Source organism: Muscardinus avellanarius (genome assembly GCF_963383645.1).
Source record: "Muscardinus avellanarius genome assembly, chromosome: 8".
NCBI lineage: Eukaryota > Metazoa > Chordata > Mammalia > Rodentia > Gliridae > Muscardinus > Muscardinus avellanarius.
The window spans coordinates 42,194,341-42,216,360 of NC_137794.1; the positions used below are offsets into that span (position 1 = coordinate 42,194,341).

The window sequence follows — 22,020 nt, forward strand, 5'->3', positions numbered from 1 at the left end:
AAAAAAAAAAAAAAAAAAAATCAAATGAATTCATTGGAGCAGTTTTTTTGTTTGCTTCATTACCAGAAATCTGTCTGGAAACCATGCAGAGGATGTTGAGTTAAACTGACTGAATCATGCCTTCACATATCAAGTCCTTAAAAAAATAAAACTGGATTCTATTTATTTTTGAGGCTATTATAGCTATTATATATAAGTTCCAGAAGAAGCAATTCGGAATGAGAAATCTTGATGCCTGCAAAATGCTTACATTTAAAACACCAGTTTATTCAAATACTACCCATCTGTACATTTAAAAAACAAACAGAATAGAAGTAAATGTTTTATTCTTCCAACTAAATTCCAGTACTACAAGGGCAATAAAACAATGATACACTGGGGGGAAAAATGTAGCAATAAACATTTGTTAAAAAGACTGATAGAATAAATAAAACTACCAAAAAAAAGAAATCATATAAACCCATTCTGAAACCCCAAGAAGTCCTGGAATACAGAAATGCCCTCTTTCACTATTTCACAGGAAGCACTGTAGGCTATTTGCTTTAATATTGTCCTGGGATTACATTCTAAATTATTAATAACTGGTTACAGCTTGGTTGTAGTGCACAATTAAAATCACACTAACTTCATCTGAAGTGTCATTCTACAGTTTTATTTACACAACCAGTGAAGGGCATGTTCTAGAATACCAGTTTTAATCATTTTCAAACATATTAATATGAGCCAAATTGTAATGATACAGCAAAACGAGGCCACTGGTATTAATACAGGTAGCAAAGGTCCACATCCAGGTGGTACTGACATCAGGGAAATTTCCAAAACCAGATGCTGCTGCCTAAGAGTGGTTGCCACTGACAAAAGCTTGAAAAAACCTGTATTCACAGGGGGGGTATTGGCATTGCTGCATGTCGTAATTGGGACCTCCTGCAACAACTCAATAAGGAACAAGGCAGCCCACAAATGCAGAAAACGTGATTCATGAAACATCTAAAGGGGAAGAGAAAAGGAAAATTAGAACAAAGAACAGTCAAAAATCAAACATCTCTAAGTTCAAACAAACTAGACACTCCTTCCCTATAAATACCCCTAGGTATTTAAGCCTTACAAAGTTTTGCTGCTTATTTCCTCCAAGCCCTTTCTTACATCATCTTTTTGACATGAAAATAATCCTATTTTCTCCTTAAAAGTAGAATTCAAAGGTCAAATACTTACAACTAGCAGGCTGTTCCCCATATCGTCGCATAATTTGATCATGCGTAAACTTCACAAATGCATCATACTGTTCTGTAAGTAAAGGTACATGTCGATTACATGAAGGCACTTGCAAAATGCCCTCTCTAATATATTAAAGCCAGGAAAATGAAAACTTATAGTGGAACAATTCTAAATTGATATTCACATAACCTCATTATTTATTGTAACAGTGTATTCAATACAGTACTGACAGATTAGTCAAGATAAACTTAAGTTTTAGTCCAAACCACAAGAACTCTCGAATACAGACTGAAGGATGAGGGGTGCATGTGACTATTTCCTTATGATTGAAAATAAAGGAGTTGTAATAAAAAGATAACCATTCTACGCTGAAAGTTAATTGTAAGTGAATGGTAATTTACTGCAATGAGAAGAAATAGGTCAACAAAGCCAAACACGTCATAAATGTCACAGAAAAAATGTTATGTAACCACTAGTAAATTCTCTTACAAGCATTAACACCTCGTGTTTTAAGTCCTTAAGAACCAAATCGTTTACAATATACAATAAAACCCATGGCTCACATCAGAAAACTCATTATGATCAATTACTATACATAATAAATCTTTCTTATTGCACTTAAATTATCACACTTTACAAGCTTTTGACCACTGAAGAAAAAAACACAACTTGATACCCTAACTGATGTACAGTGCCCACCAATTAGATTATATTTAAAATATCTGCGCTAATGGTAAAGTTTTCATAGAAAGTAGAGTTCAAAGGTCAGTTTTTTAACACATTTAAAAAAATAAAATCTAATAAAGCCCTGATATTGCTGATCTACATGGCTACCTCTCCTAAGATCACTGAAATGAGCTGTGAGCTACAAGACAGTTTATTTCATTTATTACACTGAAATAATGCCTTTTTCTTTTCTTTTTTTGCCTTAGCAGGGATGGAACCCAGGGGCATTCTACCTCCCAGCTACACCCCCAGCCCTATTTTTTATTCTTTATTTTGAAACAATGTCTCAGTTGCAAAGGGCCTAAGTAGCTGAGGCTGTACTAAAATCCTCTGGTCTCAGCCTCCCAAAGCTAGGACTACAAGGGTGCGCCACCACGCCCTGCTCAAAATAATGTATTTCTTACAATGAGTCTGGAATCAGACTCTAAAACTCATTTCTTACCTGCAAGTTTTGCGTTCAATATTTCTTCATACTCTTCTCGAACCTTCTCTTCACGTTCTTTCAACAAACGTTCACAGATCATCCCAACCTGCCGTAGAGTAAATAAGGGCTGTTCTTTTTTTAATGGTGAGGATGTTGCAGATGAAGTCCCTATGTATAACATGAATAAAAAACACCTGACTTAGAGCTTTGGTAGAAAGTATTCTCTAAGTGAAAAGGTTTCATTTGGATCATCTTAATATAAAATCATTTTAAAATCAGTTTTAGCCAGATGTACACATGCCTATAGTACCTGGAAAACAGATAGGATGGCAGGTTCAAGGCCAGTGTCAGCAACTTAGACCCTGTTTCAAAATAATTGGGGCTGGGGTTGTAGCTTAGAGGCAAAATGCTTCTGGGTTCAATCCCTAGCATAACAACAAAAAAAAAAAAAAAAAAAGGAAACAGGATTTCCCAAGTAGAACAAAAGTTAACACCTTGTAACTCTGGAAAAACAGAACAAGAAGTAACTGAGTATAAGTTGAAAGATGAGTGTAAAAAACTTCAAAACATGACAACAATGGGTCCATCACAAAACTTCTTATCTCCATTCTAGCAAATATTCTTCCAGAAAGTATTAATGACTAGTCTACAAACTTTCTACAGAATAAAAACCATCTCTGGTATAAAGAATTTATATTTGGTACCAGAGGTTTTTTTTTGTGTGTGTGGTACCAGGAATGGAACCCAGGGGCATCCTACCTCCCGAGGTACACCATTAGCCCTATTTTGAAACAGGGTCTCACTGAGTTGCAAAGGGCTTCACTAAGTAGCTGAGCCTGACTGCAAACTGTGATACTCCTGTCTCAGCTTTCCAAATGCTGGGATTACAACTGTGCAGCACCACACCTGGCTACCAGAGTATTAATTATACTGTGAAAAGAAAAGTGTTATGCTTCAAAGCCATAAAGTAAATGTCATACCTCACAACAAACTGGAGATTACTCTACCTTTCACTTCTTCCCTCATTTTTCAAACTTTAATTTAGAGGGACTTCCCATCTCCAAGAGAGAGAAAAGTAATTTCTCATTTGCACAATAAAACATTTTTTTTTAAAGATGTAGCTTATCAATCCTTTTAAGAGAGATTTACTCTAAGAGAACATTCTTAAATCTAGATACTTATCTAAAGACTTGTGAACACAGTGACCATAATTTCTACTATGTTACCATAATTTAGCTCATAAGGAAAAGTTCAGGCATTAAAGCTAGTTATATACTCAAAACTCTGTGAGAACATAGAACTATATATACTGTTTTCATTATCCTAAAACAACTAAGCCTCAAAGCAGCTGCATTCATGTTTTCACCTTCATTAGCAAGACTATCCCTTCAGTATTTTTATACCTATCAGAAGTACTTTTGAAAGAGAAGTACTTTTTATGGTAATAATTTTTAACACACAAATCATGGGTCAGTATTAAGAAAAGCTTTATGGGAGAATGGGATGCCAATCATTTTTGTACAAGCCGATTCATGAGCAAAGACTCAAAGCTCATTTAAAAAAGGAAGCACAGCCAGCTGTGGTTGTCCATGCCTGTAATCCCAACACTTGTGAGGCTAAGACAGGAGTATCACAGTTCAAGGCCATCCTCAGAAACAGACCCAGAATTTTATTATCTTATTCAAAAATAAAATAGGGCTGGGAGTAGAGCTAATGAGTAGAACACCCCTGGGTTCAATCTCCAGCACCAAAAAAGTAAATAAAGGAGGAAGCACTGATCATTTTTCTTGGTTATGAATTTTGCACTTCTACAATAGTTTTTAATTTTAATCAATGATATCTGCTAGATCACTATAGTAAAAATAAACCCTGGCAGTATATAATGTACACGTATTATTTAATATATTAAATAAACATTTACATTAAGAACTCTATAGCATAAAAATTTTGGCTGTTACATTAATACTTTTTAAGGACTTTGAAGCATAAAATTTGACAGCCACCTGGCATTATTAAAGTGAGATAATTCATATGTAAGATTTCTTCAAGTTGAGTGGTGGCACATACCTGTAATTCCAGTACTTGGGAGGCTGAGATAGGAGGATCCCAGGTTTAAACACAGCTTCAGACTCTGCAACCTAGTGAGACTGTTTGAAACTAAATAAAAATAAAAATAGGGCTGGGGGTGTACCTCGGAGGAAGAATCCCCCTGGGTTCAATCCTGGTGCCACCAAAAAAAAATTATTTAGAGATGATCTCTTCTTCAAGGATCACTTAAGATACTTTATCTCTTCTTTTTTCTTTTCTTTTTTTTATTCTTTATTTTGAAACAGGGTTTTTCATAGCCTCACGTAAGTAACTGAGGCTGTCCGCGAACCGCGATCCTCTGGTCTCAGCCTCCCGAATGCTGAGTTTACAAGCCTTGCGCCACCATACCTGGCATACTTCTGAAAACATCATTCCCAGCTTCTTAAGAACTTCTAACAATCTTTTTGAGAGCTCAGGATTATGATAGCCATTCTGGTATTTTATATACATACAAACACTCCCATTTGCTATCAGCTGTTTCACCTTGCTTTGTATTTGCCCCTGGTGCCTCCTACTCTTCTTGCTGCTTCTAACCTGCTTGGCTAGCGTGACACAGTAACTGTGTTTTTTACAACTGTGTCTATCACAGTCTATCACCAAAATAGAGTGTACTGGTTTTAGTCCATAATTACTAAGGCTATCTTACTTTCAAATTTCCAGTTTTATTAAGGCTGCCAGTTAGTTGCTCTTCTAAGACGACTGACAATAATACTGGTTTCCCACTGATACAGTCTAGCCCTCACCTTCACCTCCCTTTATTGTTTAACCTACTTATACCTGGTTCCCCTAATTAGCAGGAATACTGCAGTATTTCATTTGGAACAATTTCCTGCTTCCTGATCTCATTCGACTATTGTATGGCTCTGAATGATTCTTCAATCTGCCAGTTTCTCCTATCCTTGCTGGAAAGAGAGAGAAAGGAAAGGAAAACAACTGCTATTACAAGAAAAATTATTTTGCTGAGAACTTAAGAGCCATTTTTATAGTTTTTTCAGCCAAGTTTCAGCTTCCTCTTCATTTCAAACCTTACTTTTACCTTTATACACATAGATTTATTTACAGATCACCCCCTCCAACAAAAGGTATACAAGAACAGATACAGGATTTTAAAAATCCAGCTTCAGAAATCTATTCCAGCTGGGCATGGTGGTGCACACTTGTAATCCCAGCATCTGGGAAACAGACAGGAGGGTCATGGTTTGTGGACAGCCTCAGCTACTTGGTGAGGTCCTTTGCAACAAAGACATGTGTACATGTACAGGGATATTTCTATAAATTCTGTGAGAAGCAGAACTTCTGAATATAATCAAGTAATCATGGAAAGCCACATCAAAGAGCCGTGTTTAGCCAAGCAGGGTACATCTGTACCTAACAAAAGAAGCATATGGTGTACTGTATGAAGGCTAGAAACCATACATGATGTCCACTTTTGAGGTAATATATAAGTGGTTATATATATAACTCATTTTGTAACATTTTCCCCCCCCAGGGGAAGAGGGCTATTGGGAATTGAACCCCAAAGCATTGTAGCTTTGAGTTATACTTTTTTTTTTTGGTGGTACTGGGGTTCCTGGAAGCCCTTCTACCTCGGGGCTACACTCCCAGACCTATTTTATATTTTTGAAACAGGGTCTCTTAACACCAGCGCGGCTGGCTCCGAACCTGCGCCATCCTCCTGTCTCCGCCTCCCAAGCACGGGGATTACAAGTGTGAGCCACCATGCCCGGCTGAGTTATACTTTTTAAATTTTGTTTTGAAATAAGGTCTCATTAAGTTGCTGAGTCTGGCCTCAAACCTGCAATATTCCTGGTTTCAGCCTCCTGTATACTGGGATTACAAGCATGTACCACCACACCTGGCTTTCATACCACATTTTTAAGATTATATTCATTACACACACACACACACACACACACACACACACACACACACACACACACACAATTTAAATATATGGATATATTTAAATCCTGAGAAGAAACAGGATTTTAAAATGCCTTTAAGTGATGGAAGGCAGTTTGGAGTACTCTTTCCCCGTATTGAAAAACATTTCTTTTCACTTATCAAAATTAACTATTACCTGGTGAAGCTGGTCCACTGAGGAGAAATGCATGTGTCTGTGCATCAGAACTACAACCTGGATCTGTCTGCTGGAAACTAGTTTCTAAATGTCTTCTCTTCTGCATGCGTTTATACTCTTGTTTTATGTTGTACAGAATTTGTTCTAAAAGAAAAGTTAAAATTTGGCAAGTTAAAAACTTTCAAGCTAAAGGAAAAAAGGTTGACGTTTCAACAACTACTTAGTAGAACCAATCTACCCAAAATATTCCCTTCAAATAATACACAAAAACTGACATTCTGGGAGGAATTCTTTTCAGCACAAATGGGGGCCGTCACTCCAAAAGAACGTGTTTATAACACACACACACCTAAAACTCACCTATTCCAACAAAATCATTCTTGTTTAGCACTAACTAGCAAAAGATAAATTTAAAGTTTTTCACTCAAAATAATGAAAATTATCAATATCAAAAATATTTTTATTATATAAAAATAATCAAAAGAGTCTGTGACTAAAACACATCAATAATTTAGATTTTTTTATTTACTTATTTATTTTTTATACTGGGGATTGAACCCAAAGGCATTCTACCTCTGAGCTATACCCCCAGCCCTATTTTATTTTGATACTGGTCTTACCAAGTTGCTGAGGCTCTCTTTCAGGGTCCAAATCTTACTTGGGCATGGTGGCTCAAGCCTGTAATCCCATTACTTGGGAGGCCGAGACAGCAGAATCACAGATTCAAGTGCAGCCTCACCAAGTAGTGAGACTCAATAAACCTAGCGAGACTGTTTCCAAATAGGGATAAGAGTGTAGCTCAGAGGTAGATTGCCTCCCTGGGTTCAATCACCAGTACCACAAAACAAAAACAAAACAATAACAAAAAAAAGTCTCAAACTCAAAGCTTATTTGCCACATAAAGAACTCTTCTACAAATAGGCATTTCTAAGCTCATAAATAATTTGTCAGACATTGTGGTGACATGCCTGTAATCTCAGTACTTGGGAGGCTGAGACAGGAGGATCATAGGTTCAAAATCAGCCTCAGCAACTTAGTAAGGCTCTCAGTAATTCACTAAGACCTCATTTCCAAAGAAAACATAAAATAGAATTGATGGTATAGCCCAGAAGTAGAAGGCCCTTGGATTCCACCCCCAATACTACAAAATAATAAGAGGAGAGGATTACATATATTTAAGCACATACCAGTGAGAAGTGACAGTAGCGTAACAAGATGGCGAAGGAAACAGAACTACAATGTCATACATAAAATAGTCATTGTCATTAATATTAAGCTCCATAGAACCTAAGACTATCCCAGCATTAACAGCAAAGCATTCTGAATATTTTGGAGTAAAATTCATGTAAATTGATGCATACATAACAGGTTCTTTCAATAAATAAGAAACTAGACTATACCACAGTGCGATTATCTTTAACCACAGCCATCAAAAGGGTAAAATTATATCTAGCATATCTTTTTAAGCCAGTACGATTCAGTTTAGAACAATTTCTAATTCAAAATATTTGGCCTCTCCAGAAAATCCCTACCTGGGTTTCAACTCCCCCTTCAGATTTTCACACAGTAAAAACTCCTGTAACTACTCCTATAACTCCCAAATCAACAGGTACCCATGTGAGGCCCCATTCCAAGAATCAGTCCTAATCCAAAACAAGATTAACCAAAAATAAAGTAGCAACAAGTAAGTAAAAATTCAAAAATACTTGGCTATAACATCTGTTTCTACACTGAAGTTTTAACAACTAAAAACTCAACTGGAGGCTAAACTTAAGATAAATAATCCTTTTTAAATTTAGTATTAGTGGCTTTCATACTTAATTTTCACTTTAATAATTTTTCTAGGAGAACTTGTCTTAGGATTTCTGAGAGACTGAGGGCAAATAAATCAGTCTCATAACTTTTAGATAAGGATTTCTGAGTGACTCTGAGCAAATAAATCAGTCTCATATAATTTAGAGAGAGCCTATTTCATAAGCATTTTAGATAATAGATAACCAATTCAAAACACCATTTATTTTAACTTGTCATATAACAAAATGGCTTATATGAATATGTGGTTTAAATACAAATTGAAATGATTAACTTCAGGATGGTTATATCCATTCTAATTGTATTCAGCATTTTTTAGAATAGTAACATTTTCTTTATAGCTTATAGTCATTTTCAGTTCAGGTGAAATAATTCATAGTTTAAAACTGAAGTTACCACTGTGAAATAAAATTACTATCTACCAAGCAGTAAGTTTACCCTGACATAATGGGATTCAGGACAAACACAAATAGCCTTTTTTTAAAAATAACACTTTTCAGTAACTATTTTCAAAAGCTTTTTTTTTTCCCCCTTTTCTTTTTGGTGGGAGTACTGGAAACTGAACCCATGAGCACTGTACAAGTTATATCCCCAGCCCTTTTTATTTTGAGACAGGGTCTTACTAAGTTGCCCAGGCTGCCTTGAATTTTCAATCCTCTTGTCTGAGCCTCCTCTGGAGATGCTCTAGTATTACAGGCACACACCACCTTGCTCAGAGTAATATTCCAATCTCTGATGAAGATCAAAAGTTCATTCACATCATTTTCTGATCAGAACTACCACTATCCTGATCAAAAGCGCCAGTCAAGTCTGGTGTGGTGATACATGCCTATAATTCCAGTATCTGGGAGGCTGAGACAGGAGGATCCCAGGTTCCAGGCCAGCCTCAGAACTTAAGAGACCCTGTTTCAAAATAATAATAAAAAAGGACTGGGGTGTAGCTTGGACTTTCTGTAGAAACCCCAGTACCAAAAGAGTGCCACTCAATGCATCTTTAGTTTATTCACAACCAAAGACTAAATGGTATACTAGTTCAGAGTAACCTGATGGCAACATCTCCCTTTTGTGTGATTTATGTGCATTGTCACTACACAGCAGTTCTCAGATTAATCCTCCTTCCTCTGCTTCTTGTTTCACACCAAAACTAATGAAAGCAAAACTAAATGTACCAAAGAAATGTTTGTAACAAATCCAGGATGAAGATACAGTAAAGCTTTTTAAAATTAAATTTGCAAACCTTCATACAACCTGATAAAAGTTACTGGCACCAATAAATGCTAAAGAATTTTAAGGTGCAACTTAAAAATGATAAAATTCACCAATTTTCAAGTAACTCAGTAAGTTCAAACAAGTACATCCAGAGTCTTGGAACCATTTCAACCTTCATCAATCCAAAAAGTTCTCTCACACTCCTTTGCAATTCTACCACCACTACCCTGCAAAACACACACCACATCCCTCCATTTGTAAAGGCTCATCTACTGTTACAATTGGCCCTCTGTATCCATCCACAAGTTCTACGTACATAGATTCAATCAACCACAGAGCAAAAGTATTTTTTCTACTTTTTTTTTTTGGCCGTACTGAGGATGGAACCCAGAGAGATTCTACCTCTGGGCTACACCCCCAGCCCTATTTTATATTTTATTTGGAAACGGGGTCTAAGTTGCTGAAATCCTCACTAAGTAGCTGAGGCTGGCTTCGAACCTGTGCCATCCTCCCATCTCAGCTGCCCAAGCGTGGGGATTACAAGCGTGCGCCACCATGCCCAGCAATTGTATCTGTATTCTATAGGTACATTTTTCTTCTTGTTCCCTACACAGCATAATTGTGTTGTGTATTACCACATTAGATATCCCTGAGATTCATGTATGCTTCATGAATCAATAATTCCTTTTTTATTAATCAGTAGTATTCTACTGTGTTGTGTGTATACATACTTGTCCATTACCCTGTTTGTGGATATTTGGACTATTTCCAACTAGGGAGTTATGAATATTCAACTACTAGTCTTTGGGTGGACATCTTTTCATGTCTCTTGGGTAAATACCTTAAAATGGGATTAGACTGTAATCAAGTGAATGATTTTACTTTATAAGAAACTACCAAACTGTTTTCCAGAATGATTTTGCATTCCTACTGGCATAACTGTATAGAGTTCCAGCTGCTACATCTCTTTGCCAACATTTGATGCTGTCAGTTAAAGAGCTGAAAGTTTTTCATGCTATTGCCTATGCTGCTTTTTATCATGAAACTATGTCATCTAAGTCACACAATGCTCTCAATTTTTTTTGGGGGGGGGCAGTACTGGGAGAGGAAGACTGAACACAGGGGCATTCCACCTCTCAGCTACACCTCCCACTCTGTTTTTTATTATTTTGAAGCAGGGTCTCACTAAGTTGCAGAGAGCCTACTAAGTAGCTGAGGCTAGCCAGAACCTACAATCCTGTCTTAGCCTCTCAAGTACTGGGGTCACAAGTGTAAACCACCACACCCAGCTCGCTCTCAAATGTTCTAATACTGGTTAACATGATCAACAAAATTACTCAGTAAATTGCCCAACTGAACTTAGCCAGGATCTTAGTAGCTCAAGTCACAAATAGCTAAGTACAAACTCAAGTTCATACTTTAGGGGTACAGTTTTGAAGCTAATAATTCAAGAAATTATCCCAGATTCAACTCAACCTACATATCTGACTCACTTAAGCTGATACCATACCAACTGGATAAAGGAGTCTGATATATCAGTAAACAAATGTTTAACTTGTTTACTTAGTAGTCTTAAGCTACTGAGTTCTAGCCATCTTACCAAACTAGCAAGTAGCCCGGCATGGTGGCGCACGCTTGTAATCCCTGCGCTTGGGAGGCAGACAGGAGGATCGCGCAGGTTCGAAGCCAGCCATGCTGGCTTAAGAGATCCTGTTTGCAAAAATAAAAAAAGGATAAAATAGGTTTGGGAGTATAGCCTGGAGGTAGAAAGGCTCAAAAAAAAAAAAAAAAACCTAGCAAGTAAATATAAATTTATATATTTCAAGTATTTTATTCCCAAAACACATAACATCTAAAATTGCACTGCCAATACAACTTACAGTCCATTAAAAAAAGGCCAGATAATATCGTTTCACTTCCTGCACATTACATATATTTATATTTTTAATGTTATATATGTAAACATATTTATACATATGTAAATATGTATAACTATATTACATATTAATATTTACACATTTCACATAATTACATATTTTAATCATATAGCATCAAGGAAGCTCACTGAATTTGCTGCAGTCATTGAGAGGTAAGTTTCTTAATGACAAGCTAAATCATAAATGGCTATGTTAGCCGGGTGTAGTGGCGCACGCTTGTAATCCCCGCGCTTGGGAGGCGGAGACGGGAGGATGGCGCAGGTTCGAAGCCAGCCGCGCGTGCTGGTTTAGGAGACCCTGTTTCCAAATAAAAATATAAAAAATAGGTCTGGGAGTGTAGCCCGGAGATAGAAGGGCTTCCAGGAACCCCAGTACCACCAAAAAATAAAAATAAAAATAAAAATAAATGGCTATGTCCCTTTTGAAAATCCTAAAAATGTATATTGCTCTCAAAATACTGCTGAGCAAGTAGTAAATTCCAACTCAGCATTTTCATTCTCAAATCTAGTATGTCATTAAGATTGCTAATAAATCTTCCCTCCTATTAAATAGGTAAGAGATACCAATGAGCTAACAATTATTCCTTTGTAATATTTTTAATCAACTTACATAAGTGTGTAAGGAAAAGTCCTCTTTTAAAGTTTGCACTGATTAAGAAATCTTGGACAAAATAAAAAGGTCAACAATCGAACAAAAGAAAGCAGTTATGGAATTAAAAACGATAACTAAAAAGCAAACAGCATCAAGTAGGGACTGGGAGCAAGGGGAGAAAACTTGGAACTAGAACTAAAAAAAAATATTTAAAGGAGAACCAGAAATTGGGGTTGAATATGTCAAAATATCTTTCTAGGTCCTATAAATTATAAATCTAGTATGTAAAATTAAATTTTTGCTCCAGACCTATTGATATTACTGTGTCAAACATTAGTGTTTCATGAACTAAAAGCTTATGTACAAAGCCCCCTTTAAGCCACTTTGTATGCTATTTAATTCCCTATGGGGTCATTTTGGGGGGGGAAGCATATATCTAGATAGAACACTAAAAAAAAAAAAAAATCTTCTAAGTTTGCCATGTTTTAGATAGGAAGTTTGTGTTCTAGATAGGAACACAAATGATATGGAAACCCTGCTCACAGTTAAGTACAACCTGCAGTAGCCAGTAAGATCCAAAACAAAAACCTTTTCAAATAAAATAGTTTTGAACTACATACTACACATTGCCATGTCTTTGTAAATTCACACACACACACACACACACACATTGGAGATTGCCATGGAGATCCATCTTCATAGACCAGCTATTTCCCCAGGATCATTTCTTTTTTTAAGAAACTAGCCGGGCGTGGTGGTGCATGCTTGTAATCCCAGCATTCGGGAGGCTGAGACTGGAGGATCTGGTTCGCCGACAGCCTCAGCTACTTAGTGAGGCCCTCTGCAACTCAGTGAGACCCGGTTTCAAAATAAAGAATAGGGCAGGGGTTGTAGCTCAGAGGTCAAATGCCTCTGGGTTCCAGCCCCAGACCTGCCAAAAAAAAAAAAAAAAAAAAAAAAAAAAAAAGAAACTAAAATAGTTCTTATGTTCTGCTTGCAGAAACCTTAAAGTTCTTATTCAGGCAAGAATTATTTAACCAGAAAGAAATGATCTGATGCCATTTTAGAGTCTCTTTAAAATTACTGCTATATCAAAGGTACCTGGAACCAAATTTTAATACCAAATAGTCAAGGTATAGCTACAATTTTAACTTCTATCTGAATTAACAGGAATATTAATAAGCATAATACATCGGGCACATACTATAATACCTTAAAAATAACTGGCTTAAGCTTCTAAATTTGCATTACTTAATATTTATCTCATAAAAGACATTCATCTATCTTCCTAAAGGAGGAGAAAGCAACATATAATCACAAGGTCAAATTCTAGTATTTTACTGGTACTATATAGCTAATGACTGCTTATTTGAAATGACTCAATTTGTTAAAACCCTGCAGGTAAACACACATTTTACAATGGGATTTCACTAATGCAAAGAGTTCAATGACTCTCAATCAGCAAGTGGATTCTCCCTTGATATCTACTAAGCCTCCTATTTCCAGCTTATATTACATTAAGGGGATATGTTAATATCCCTATTGCTTTTATTGTATAGCTATTTACTTCTTATAGGTATCTTCTCAAGTAGCTCACAAGCTAAGAAATAAAGAATAAAAATAGGCAATAAATAGGAAAGATACAAAGTAATTCGAACTACACAAAATTCAAAACCCAAAATGTGCATGCCACAGAAAACATCCAGTTCCATTTGGTTCAGAAGCAAGCGGTCCAATTCCATTCCAATTAACCATAGTACTGAAGTCAAAGTAGTATTTACTTACAGTCGAGTCATTTCAAATAACTTATCACTGGCTAAGTAGTGCCAGTGAAATCAGAATTTGACCTTGGGAGTGATCATAGCTTTTCTTCCTCTAGTAAACAAATGCCCTTTATACAATAAAATATTATATAACATAAATTTAGAACCTAAGCCAGGTTGCAAAGACTGAGAGAAGAGACTCCATGAGGACTTCAGGATAGTAATCAACTACAAGACCCTACTTTCCTTTTCAATTTTTAAAACAGGGTCTAAGTTGGTGAGGCTGGCCTTGAGTCTATGATCCGCCTATCTCAGCCTCCCCAATACTAGGATTACAGGCATGCACCACCATGCTCAGCTGGAGCAGGCTCTATGAAAGTTCTTTTGATTTGATTTTATAGTGGAGGAATGTAAAAAAGACAGCTGGAGAAAAATGTTTTACTTTCTTTCCAATGGAAGGCCTAAGAATAATGCCAAAAGCAAAGATTAGTTCAGAAGGGAAAAAGGGAATAATCAAGATCATAAGGTTCCTTTGGAAAAAGGGAAGATCTTTCCCTTACTGTATAAAGGGCTTTCACTATTTCCTTTATTCCTCAATGATACTAAAAGAACAAGGAAAAAAATCAGAAGTATAGATACTGGGAAACTGAAGAAACTGCCACTGGATGGACTCTATTGTTTTCTGTACAAGAGGCAAGGTTATTCATTGAAAGGCAGAATTGTGGAACCAAGTTAAAAGTCTCATTTGAGATTACCAAATTACCTACTTGCAATGATTCCCTGTAGCTATAGTATCATTTCATCATGTATAAAAAAATTGCTATAACTTATTCAATTCTTTTAGAAATAAAAGATCTGACTGTATTACAAAATATTTCCTGCTCAAAATTCTATAATTTTTCTTCAAAGAAGCAAATCTCTAACAATGGGTAAAAATTTTTGCAAACAAAACTACTTAAAATATTGTAATGCAGGTAACCCATGTGTATGAGGAATTTTTTTTTTCTTTACTGGAATTGGGGACTGAACCCAGAGACACTCTATCACTGAGCTACATCCTGCTAGCCTTCTTATTTTCTATTCTGAGACAGGGTCTTGCTAAATTGCAGGGGCTGGCCTCAAACTTGTAATCCTCCTACATCAAAGCACTGTGCCCAGCCAAGAGGAGATAAGAAATACACTTCAAATGCTGCAGAAAAAAATGCTTAAAGTCTTTAATGCAGCATTTCAGTTATAAGCATTGTCTTAAAACATTGTTACATATTGTGACTATTGGCACAAAACAGTCAAAAACAAAAGGCACAAAACGAAAAGGGGGAAAACTATTATCACATTTTTCTTTCCAATTTCAGCACCTCTTAAGAACCCTGGGAAATGCTGAGGCTAGAATAATTCAAATAAATTCAACACTTTATAGTTTTATCTGTAATAAGATGTTAACTAAGAGGGAAGGTATGGCAGATTAAAATAACTTTGAGGCCATTATCAAACTATTTAATTCATATAACCCAACTTGACCTCAAAATTCAGAAGGCATCCCTGTTAAGAGTCATTGCTATAAGACTGGTAGATCCAAACTCTTAAGCTGAGTTACACTGGGGGAAGCTCAGGAATATAATTAAAGTAGCATCTGTAGATGCCAAACTAGTTCATACCTACTTGAATAAGAGCTGGGGCACAGTGTGCATGCCAGTAATCCTAGTACTTGGGAGACTGAGAATAAGGAGGACCACAGATTTGAGACCAGCCTCAGCAACTTTAGCCAGACCCAGTTTCAACAAATAATAAAAATAAAGGGGGGGGGGCTTTTCTACTTCTTGTAGCCCAGAAGTAGAATGCCCCTGGGTTCAACCTGCAGTACCAAAAAAAAAAAAAAAAAAAAAGGTTGATTAAGTATTTCCCTTTCATATTTGTTTGAAAGTAGGTAGTCTACTCAAAGGCAAGAAATTCACTTTGGTTTCACATATACAGAGAATATTCTGTGAGTCAGTGGTACTAGGCAGTGTTAAACACAAAGGCTGAAAGGAGCACAAATTACTGGTCAACTAATTCAGTTAATAAGGCTCAGCTATGGTATTCTTAACTGTATAATTTATAGAAAGAAGTGTAGTTAAATATCTAGTCCTAAATAAAATATCAAGTTTCAAATCCAAAGTACAAATACCATTAAAAACATTTATTTGCCAAATCCACTGAAAACTAGAAACAATTTAACAGCTGTCTAAATAACCACAAAATATTAAAAACCACTTCTGGCTCAATACAAATGACATCTGAAGTGAGATGTTGACTCCTCCAACAGACATCTCATTTGTTTGCCTAGCACCATTTATATTTCATTTAAGCCAGCTGGTGTGTCTGTTTGCAGGCATGCATCATTGTCTCGTGAACAATCCATGCTTCTGTGAACTTGTCCCCATTCACAAGCTGTAGTTTCCATTTTTAATGGCAAGTTTCCAGCAAATACAATTGTGTTCTTACAAAGGAATTTAACTCATCCAACTCAATTCCTACGGCAAACATGAGCAATGGTACCTGTAGCCATAAAGAATGTGTATTAATGTGCCTAGCAAACTCAGAGTTGATATCCACAGAAGGCTCTCTTTTCCATTAATTCACTGCACAATTATGAAATGTGTTAGATTTGACTTACACTCTCTTGTAATATTGCATAATATTTTGGTTTTATTAAAATAACTTCAGCTGGGCATGGTGGTGCACGCTTGTAATCCCAGCACTTGGGAGGCTGAGACAGGAGGACTGCACATGTTTAAAGCCAGCCTCAGTTACTTAGTGAGGCTCTCAGCAACTTACTGAGACCCTGTTTCCAAATAAATTATAAAAAATAGGGCTGGGGGTATAGCCCAGAGGTAGAAAGCCTCTGGGTCACCCCCCCCCCAGTACCACAAAACTAAAATAACTTATTTCTTGGAAATGAAAATAGTTTAAATAAATGAAATATTAAAGCTATTTCAAAAGCTAATGAAGAGCCGGGCATGGTGGCGCACACTTGTAATCCCAGCATTCAGGAGGCTGAGACCAGAGGATCGTGGTTCACAAACAGCCTCAGCTACTTTGTAAGGCCCTCTGCAACTCAGTGAGACCCTGCTTCAAAATAAAAAATATAGGGCAGAGGGTGTAGCTTGGAGGTCAAATGCCCTTGGGTTCCATCCCCAGACCCACAAAAAAAAAAAAAAAAAAAAAAACACCTAATTAAGATATAACACTTAAGCTTACTGCTAACCTCCTAACCAAAGTACAACAGCAACTTTTTTTGTAAAGGTCAAGAGAGCAAATATGGCAATGGTCTGCCACAACTACTCCATCCTGTCCTTATAAAATGGGCAAAACTGAAAAAAACCACAATTGTATTTCAATAGCATTTTTACTTATGCACTTGAAAATTTTGAATTACATATTATTTTCACATCACAACAGTTGGTTTAAAAAAAAACCCCACCATTTATAAATGCAAAAAAACCTTAGTTTCCAGGCTGTACAAAAATACTACCAGTTTGTTAACCCTGTCCTAGGCTCCACTGCTGAATTAACTCTGGTGTCCCAAAAACTTGGTTTGAGATATACTGTGTATAAGAAGCTCCATCACCCCTCACAAGCCTGTGTTAAATAGCAATATCCAAGTCTTGAGGATAAGAACTTGACTTTCTTCAACTATCCCTTTCCCTCTAATATTAAATGGAAAGCTGTAAAAGTTTGAAAACTATTAAGAGGTTGTGCCAGGTGGCAGCACACACTTGTAATCCCAGCATTTGGGAGGCTGAGACCACAGGATCAAGGTTCCTTAACAGTCTCAGCTACTTAGGCCCTTTGCAACTCAGTGAGACCCTGTTTCAAAATAAAGAATAAAAAACAGGGCTGGGGTGTAGCTCAGAGGTAGAATGCCCCTGTGTTCCATCCCCAGTTCAGCAAATAAATAAATAAGAAATTGTTAAGTCAAACTTGAAATCACTTTTCTAGAATGACTAAAATAACAGGGGTAAAAACAGATGTCCAGGCAGGGCGTGGTGACACATGTTTGTAATCCCAGCATTTGGAAAGCTGGAACAGGAGATTACAGGTTCAAAGCCAGCATCAGCTACTTAGTAAGGCCCTCCACTTTTCAAAATAAAGAATAAAAGAATAGGGCTGGGGGCACAGCTCGGAGGTAGAATGACCCTGGTTCAACCCCCAGTGCTGCAAAATAAATTAATAAATAAACAAACAGACATTCAAGTTCCTGAAATTGCTGGGCTGGCCTCAAACCTCAATCTTCCAGTCTCAGCCTCCCAAGTGCCAGATTCTAATAGTCATATCATTACCTCAGCTATACCACCAGAAGACTGGAATGTAAGTATCCAGAGGAGAGCAAGAATAAAATAAACTGTATTTTGTATATGCTCTGAAAAAACTTCAGGTTTCTAGTTCTGAATTTAAATTATAATTGAACTCACAGAAGTGAAAGGAAGAGTTCTGGCAGAAGCCCAGCCAATTTCAGTTTAGTAAGCTTCTGTCCACTTCCAATTTCTAGCTACTTATTTCCACTAAGTATACATAAAATGGGTATTCACTACTGTAAAGTTTAAGAATCACCATGGTTAAAATAGAAATCTAAAAGTTAGGTGCTTGGGAAAATTATTTCCAAGTTTGGTAATAGTTTCGAAAACTGGAAAGCTCTTTGATAATCTGCCCAACACTGCAGTTCCCATTATGATAGCATTATTACAAAACCATATAGGAACATATCCCAAACTGGTCATAAAGCACACATATACAATGTCATTATAAAGTATAGTAAAAAGGGCACACTTTAGCAAGTCAAAACTTAACTGTAACTGGTTTTTTTCTCATAAACTCTGTGTGTGTGTGTGTGTGTTTTAGTGGGAATTGAACCACCCAGGGGCATTCTACTTCCCAGCTACATCCCCAGCCCTATTTTTTATTCTTTATTTGGAAACAGGGCCTTACTAAGTAGCTGAAGCTGGCCATAAACGCAGATTTTCCTGTCTCAGCCTCCCAAGTACCAGGATTACAGTGTGTGCTGCCATGCCTGGCTCAAGCCAACTTCTAATGTTAATATTCAAATTAGTTGAAATAGATCACTTTTAGCCAACTCAGTAAAATTAACTTCGACTTTACACTTAAATATATAATCAAACTTCCAAATTAGAACTCACCTTCAAAAACAAAGCGGCAATATTTTAGAAAGTTACTGAATTTGATTCAGCTGGCTTAAAGATTGCAGTCCTTTTTACTACCATAACTTACTTGAAACTTGAGATGATACAAATATACCAATGAAATGACAAATATGCACAAGGTTTACAATTTTTTTCAGTAAGTTCCCTTTAAAGTGAGAGAACATGTCATAGCTCCCTGTTACATTTCTGCTCAAGACATTTCAATAGCATTGCAAGATAATTTTATTGTGGTGCTGGAGATTGAACCCAGGGCTTTGAGCATGCTAGACAAGCTCTCTACCACTGAAGTGCATTCTCAACCAGAAATAATTCTTCAGCTCACACAGTTAACACTGAATTCACTACCTCCACGGAAATGTATTGGTCAGCTTTAGCTATTCTGAAATGACCTTTTAGTACATACAGATTCCATGATGCCATTTCAATTGTCAAAGATATAACTAAAGACAAACTAGGTATCCTCATTAAAGTTCTGGAATTCCTGTGAAAACAGGCTACAGCTCTAAAACACCATATCCTTAAGTTAGACCAAATATTTAATAGCAAAAATGGTAGTCTCTCCATGGACTTGGGAAAAGATGTTTTAAAATGCAACATTAAGAATCCCCACCTAATAAGTCAATTCCAAATGGAAGTTAACCAAATGTGTAAGTACATGCTTCTCACCTATTTAAAAAGGTTAATGATAACCAGACATTTAAAAGCAAGCTAAGGAAAGGCTTTGTCTAACGATATTACCATAAGCTCATACACAAAACCTTTGCATGCTACACACAAAGGAAAGAGATTTACACTTAAAAGTCCATAAAAGCCTATCCTAGGACTATGCCAGGGGCACACAAGGATTTTAAAGTACAAAACGAGGGGGATGGGGCTCGCTCTACAAAGCAGCCAAAAGGCATTCTCCGTAGTCACTTTCAGGAAATGTTTCATGATGAAAAACAAGTCTTAAGTCCCTTGGACTCTTGGGTTGGTTTCTTTATTCTCAAGGCTAGGTTTGTTTTCTTCCAATATACTCTAGTGGGCAAAAATTGAAGCATTTCCAAATAAAACAACTCTCCAGTTTTCAATACAATTTGCTTTTCGCCGAAAGTTCAAGATTTTCCAAGGTCTAGACCCATCGTGTGATCACATTACAGTTCTCGGGAAGAGCATTTTCTTTGTTGTTGACCCTGCTAGGGAAACAGGTCTTGACTCAGCCAAAGTGGCGTTCTTGTGGGTGATTAATGACAGGCCTAGATCTCGCCCCAGTGACATCCATCCCCACTCCCCACCCCCCTCAATATTAAAATCAGCCTTGTCTGAACTGGAGGAGGGGCCGTCGTCTCGCCTCAAACCACCCAGTCCCAAGTTAATAGCTGCAACCAATCGATTCAGACCAACAGACATCGAGATTCGGGTGAAATGTGACCCTTCGCTCGTCTAATTTATGAGTAATATCGTCCTCTCTGATCCTTTCCGCCGGGTAGCTACTTATTACGGAAACACTCAATTCCAGTGATTCCGCCCAAAGAAAAGGACCTTCCTCTTCCCCACACTGCCCGCAAGCCCCGGCCCTACCCATCCGACCTCCCGACCACCCCGCCCCGATCCGGGGCCATTTCTATTGTGCCTCGGTGCCCCGAGGAGCCCGGCGGGGAACCGAACGCGGCGGCCCGGCCCCGCTCCCCGCCGGGTCCCACCTGTGGTGAGTCTCGAGGAGACGTCGCCGAAGGGGGACGGCTCCATTCGGAGATACTTCTGCGGCGAGGCGGCCGCGGCCGAGAAGGAGGCGGCGGTGGCCGCAGCCGCCGACGACGGGGAGGCGGCGGCCGAGGTGGGCGCCGACAATGGCGCGCATCGCCTCCGCTTCGGGGACGCCGGGCTCAGCAGAGGGTCGAAATCCAGAGTCCTTTTCAGCGTGGCTCCGCACGCCATGGCCCGGGCGGGAGGGGAGGGGGCGCAGCCGCCGCCGCCGCCTCCGCGGCTGGGGCCGGGGCCGGGGCGGGCCGCGTCGGCGCTCGCCCTTCTCTCCGCCGGCTCCGGGCTCGCCCCGCCGCCTGCCGCGGCTCCGAGCTCCGCGCCGCGCCCCGCTGCTTCGGAAGTCGACCCGGCGCCGGGCGCGGAGGCTAGAACGCGCCGCCCCGGCGCTCGAGCTCGCCCGGAGGCCGGCGAGCGGCGCGGCGCGGGGGGATGGCGAGTGGCGGCGACGGCAGGAGCTCCGCGGATCGCGTCCCACCGCTTCCCCCGCCGCGGTCCGACTCTTCCACCCGCCGCCGGCCCCAATATGGCGTCAATAACAACGCCGCCAATTCAAATCCTGCGGCCGCAGCGCGCCTGCGCAGAGGGCCGGCCCGCCCGCGCGGGCACGCCGGGAGTGTGGGTTTTCGCGGAGCCCGAGACGCGGCGTGAAAGGCGGTTGGGGAGGCGTCACGGGAACTACGACTCCCGTCGTGCAGCGCGCGCGAGCCCGAGTTCCGGGTTGGAATTTAAATCCCCTCACAGGGCTCCAGAGTGAGAAGGAACTAACCAAGGGAGAAAAGACGAGGCTCTGAGCCTGTGGAAGAGGGAAGCGAACCGGGGCGCCGGGGAGCACGCTGAGATAGGCAGAGACGTGTGAGACTCGGGACACGATGGCTCCCACGGTGACTTAGCGGGGAAAGAGAAAACAGCCTATCCAAGAGTCAAGCAGTTTACTTGACACATCAAGAGTGTCTTAAACAAAACCTTTCCGGACCATCGAGGGGATAAGAAATAATGAAAAAATTACGACACCTATTTGGGTCTACAGAAACAGAACAATGTCAGTAGTATCAGATGACAGTGTCCTTGATTGAACTCTGTGCTTTGCCCTTCCCAGGTAGCTGCTTGTAGACCCGTTAAATTCGGCAAAAACCAGCTTTGCATCGGTAAAGGAATCTGAACAAAGTACAGAACCAAATTGTTTTACTCTAGGTAAAAAGTGATACCAAAATTTTCAGGATCTCTGTTGAATTTG

The 22,020-nt window shown here is 38.8% G+C and overlaps 1 protein-coding gene across 1 annotated transcript; it reads right to left on the bottom strand.

Moving 5' to 3' along the window:
- Positions 1–1,180: 1,180 nt before the first annotated feature.
- Positions 1,181–20,960, bottom strand: AKIRIN2 (akirin 2; the record flags this gene model as incomplete). The annotated part of the gene is made up of 4 exons (XM_080700087.1): positions 1,181–1,284; positions 2,384–2,533; positions 6,534–6,677; positions 20,726–20,960. The coding sequence occupies 4 exons, from the start codon at positions 20,958–20,960 to the stop codon at positions 1,181–1,183; spliced, it is 633 nt and encodes a 210-aa protein (XP_080556213.1).
- Positions 20,961–22,020: the final 1,060 nt, after the last annotated feature.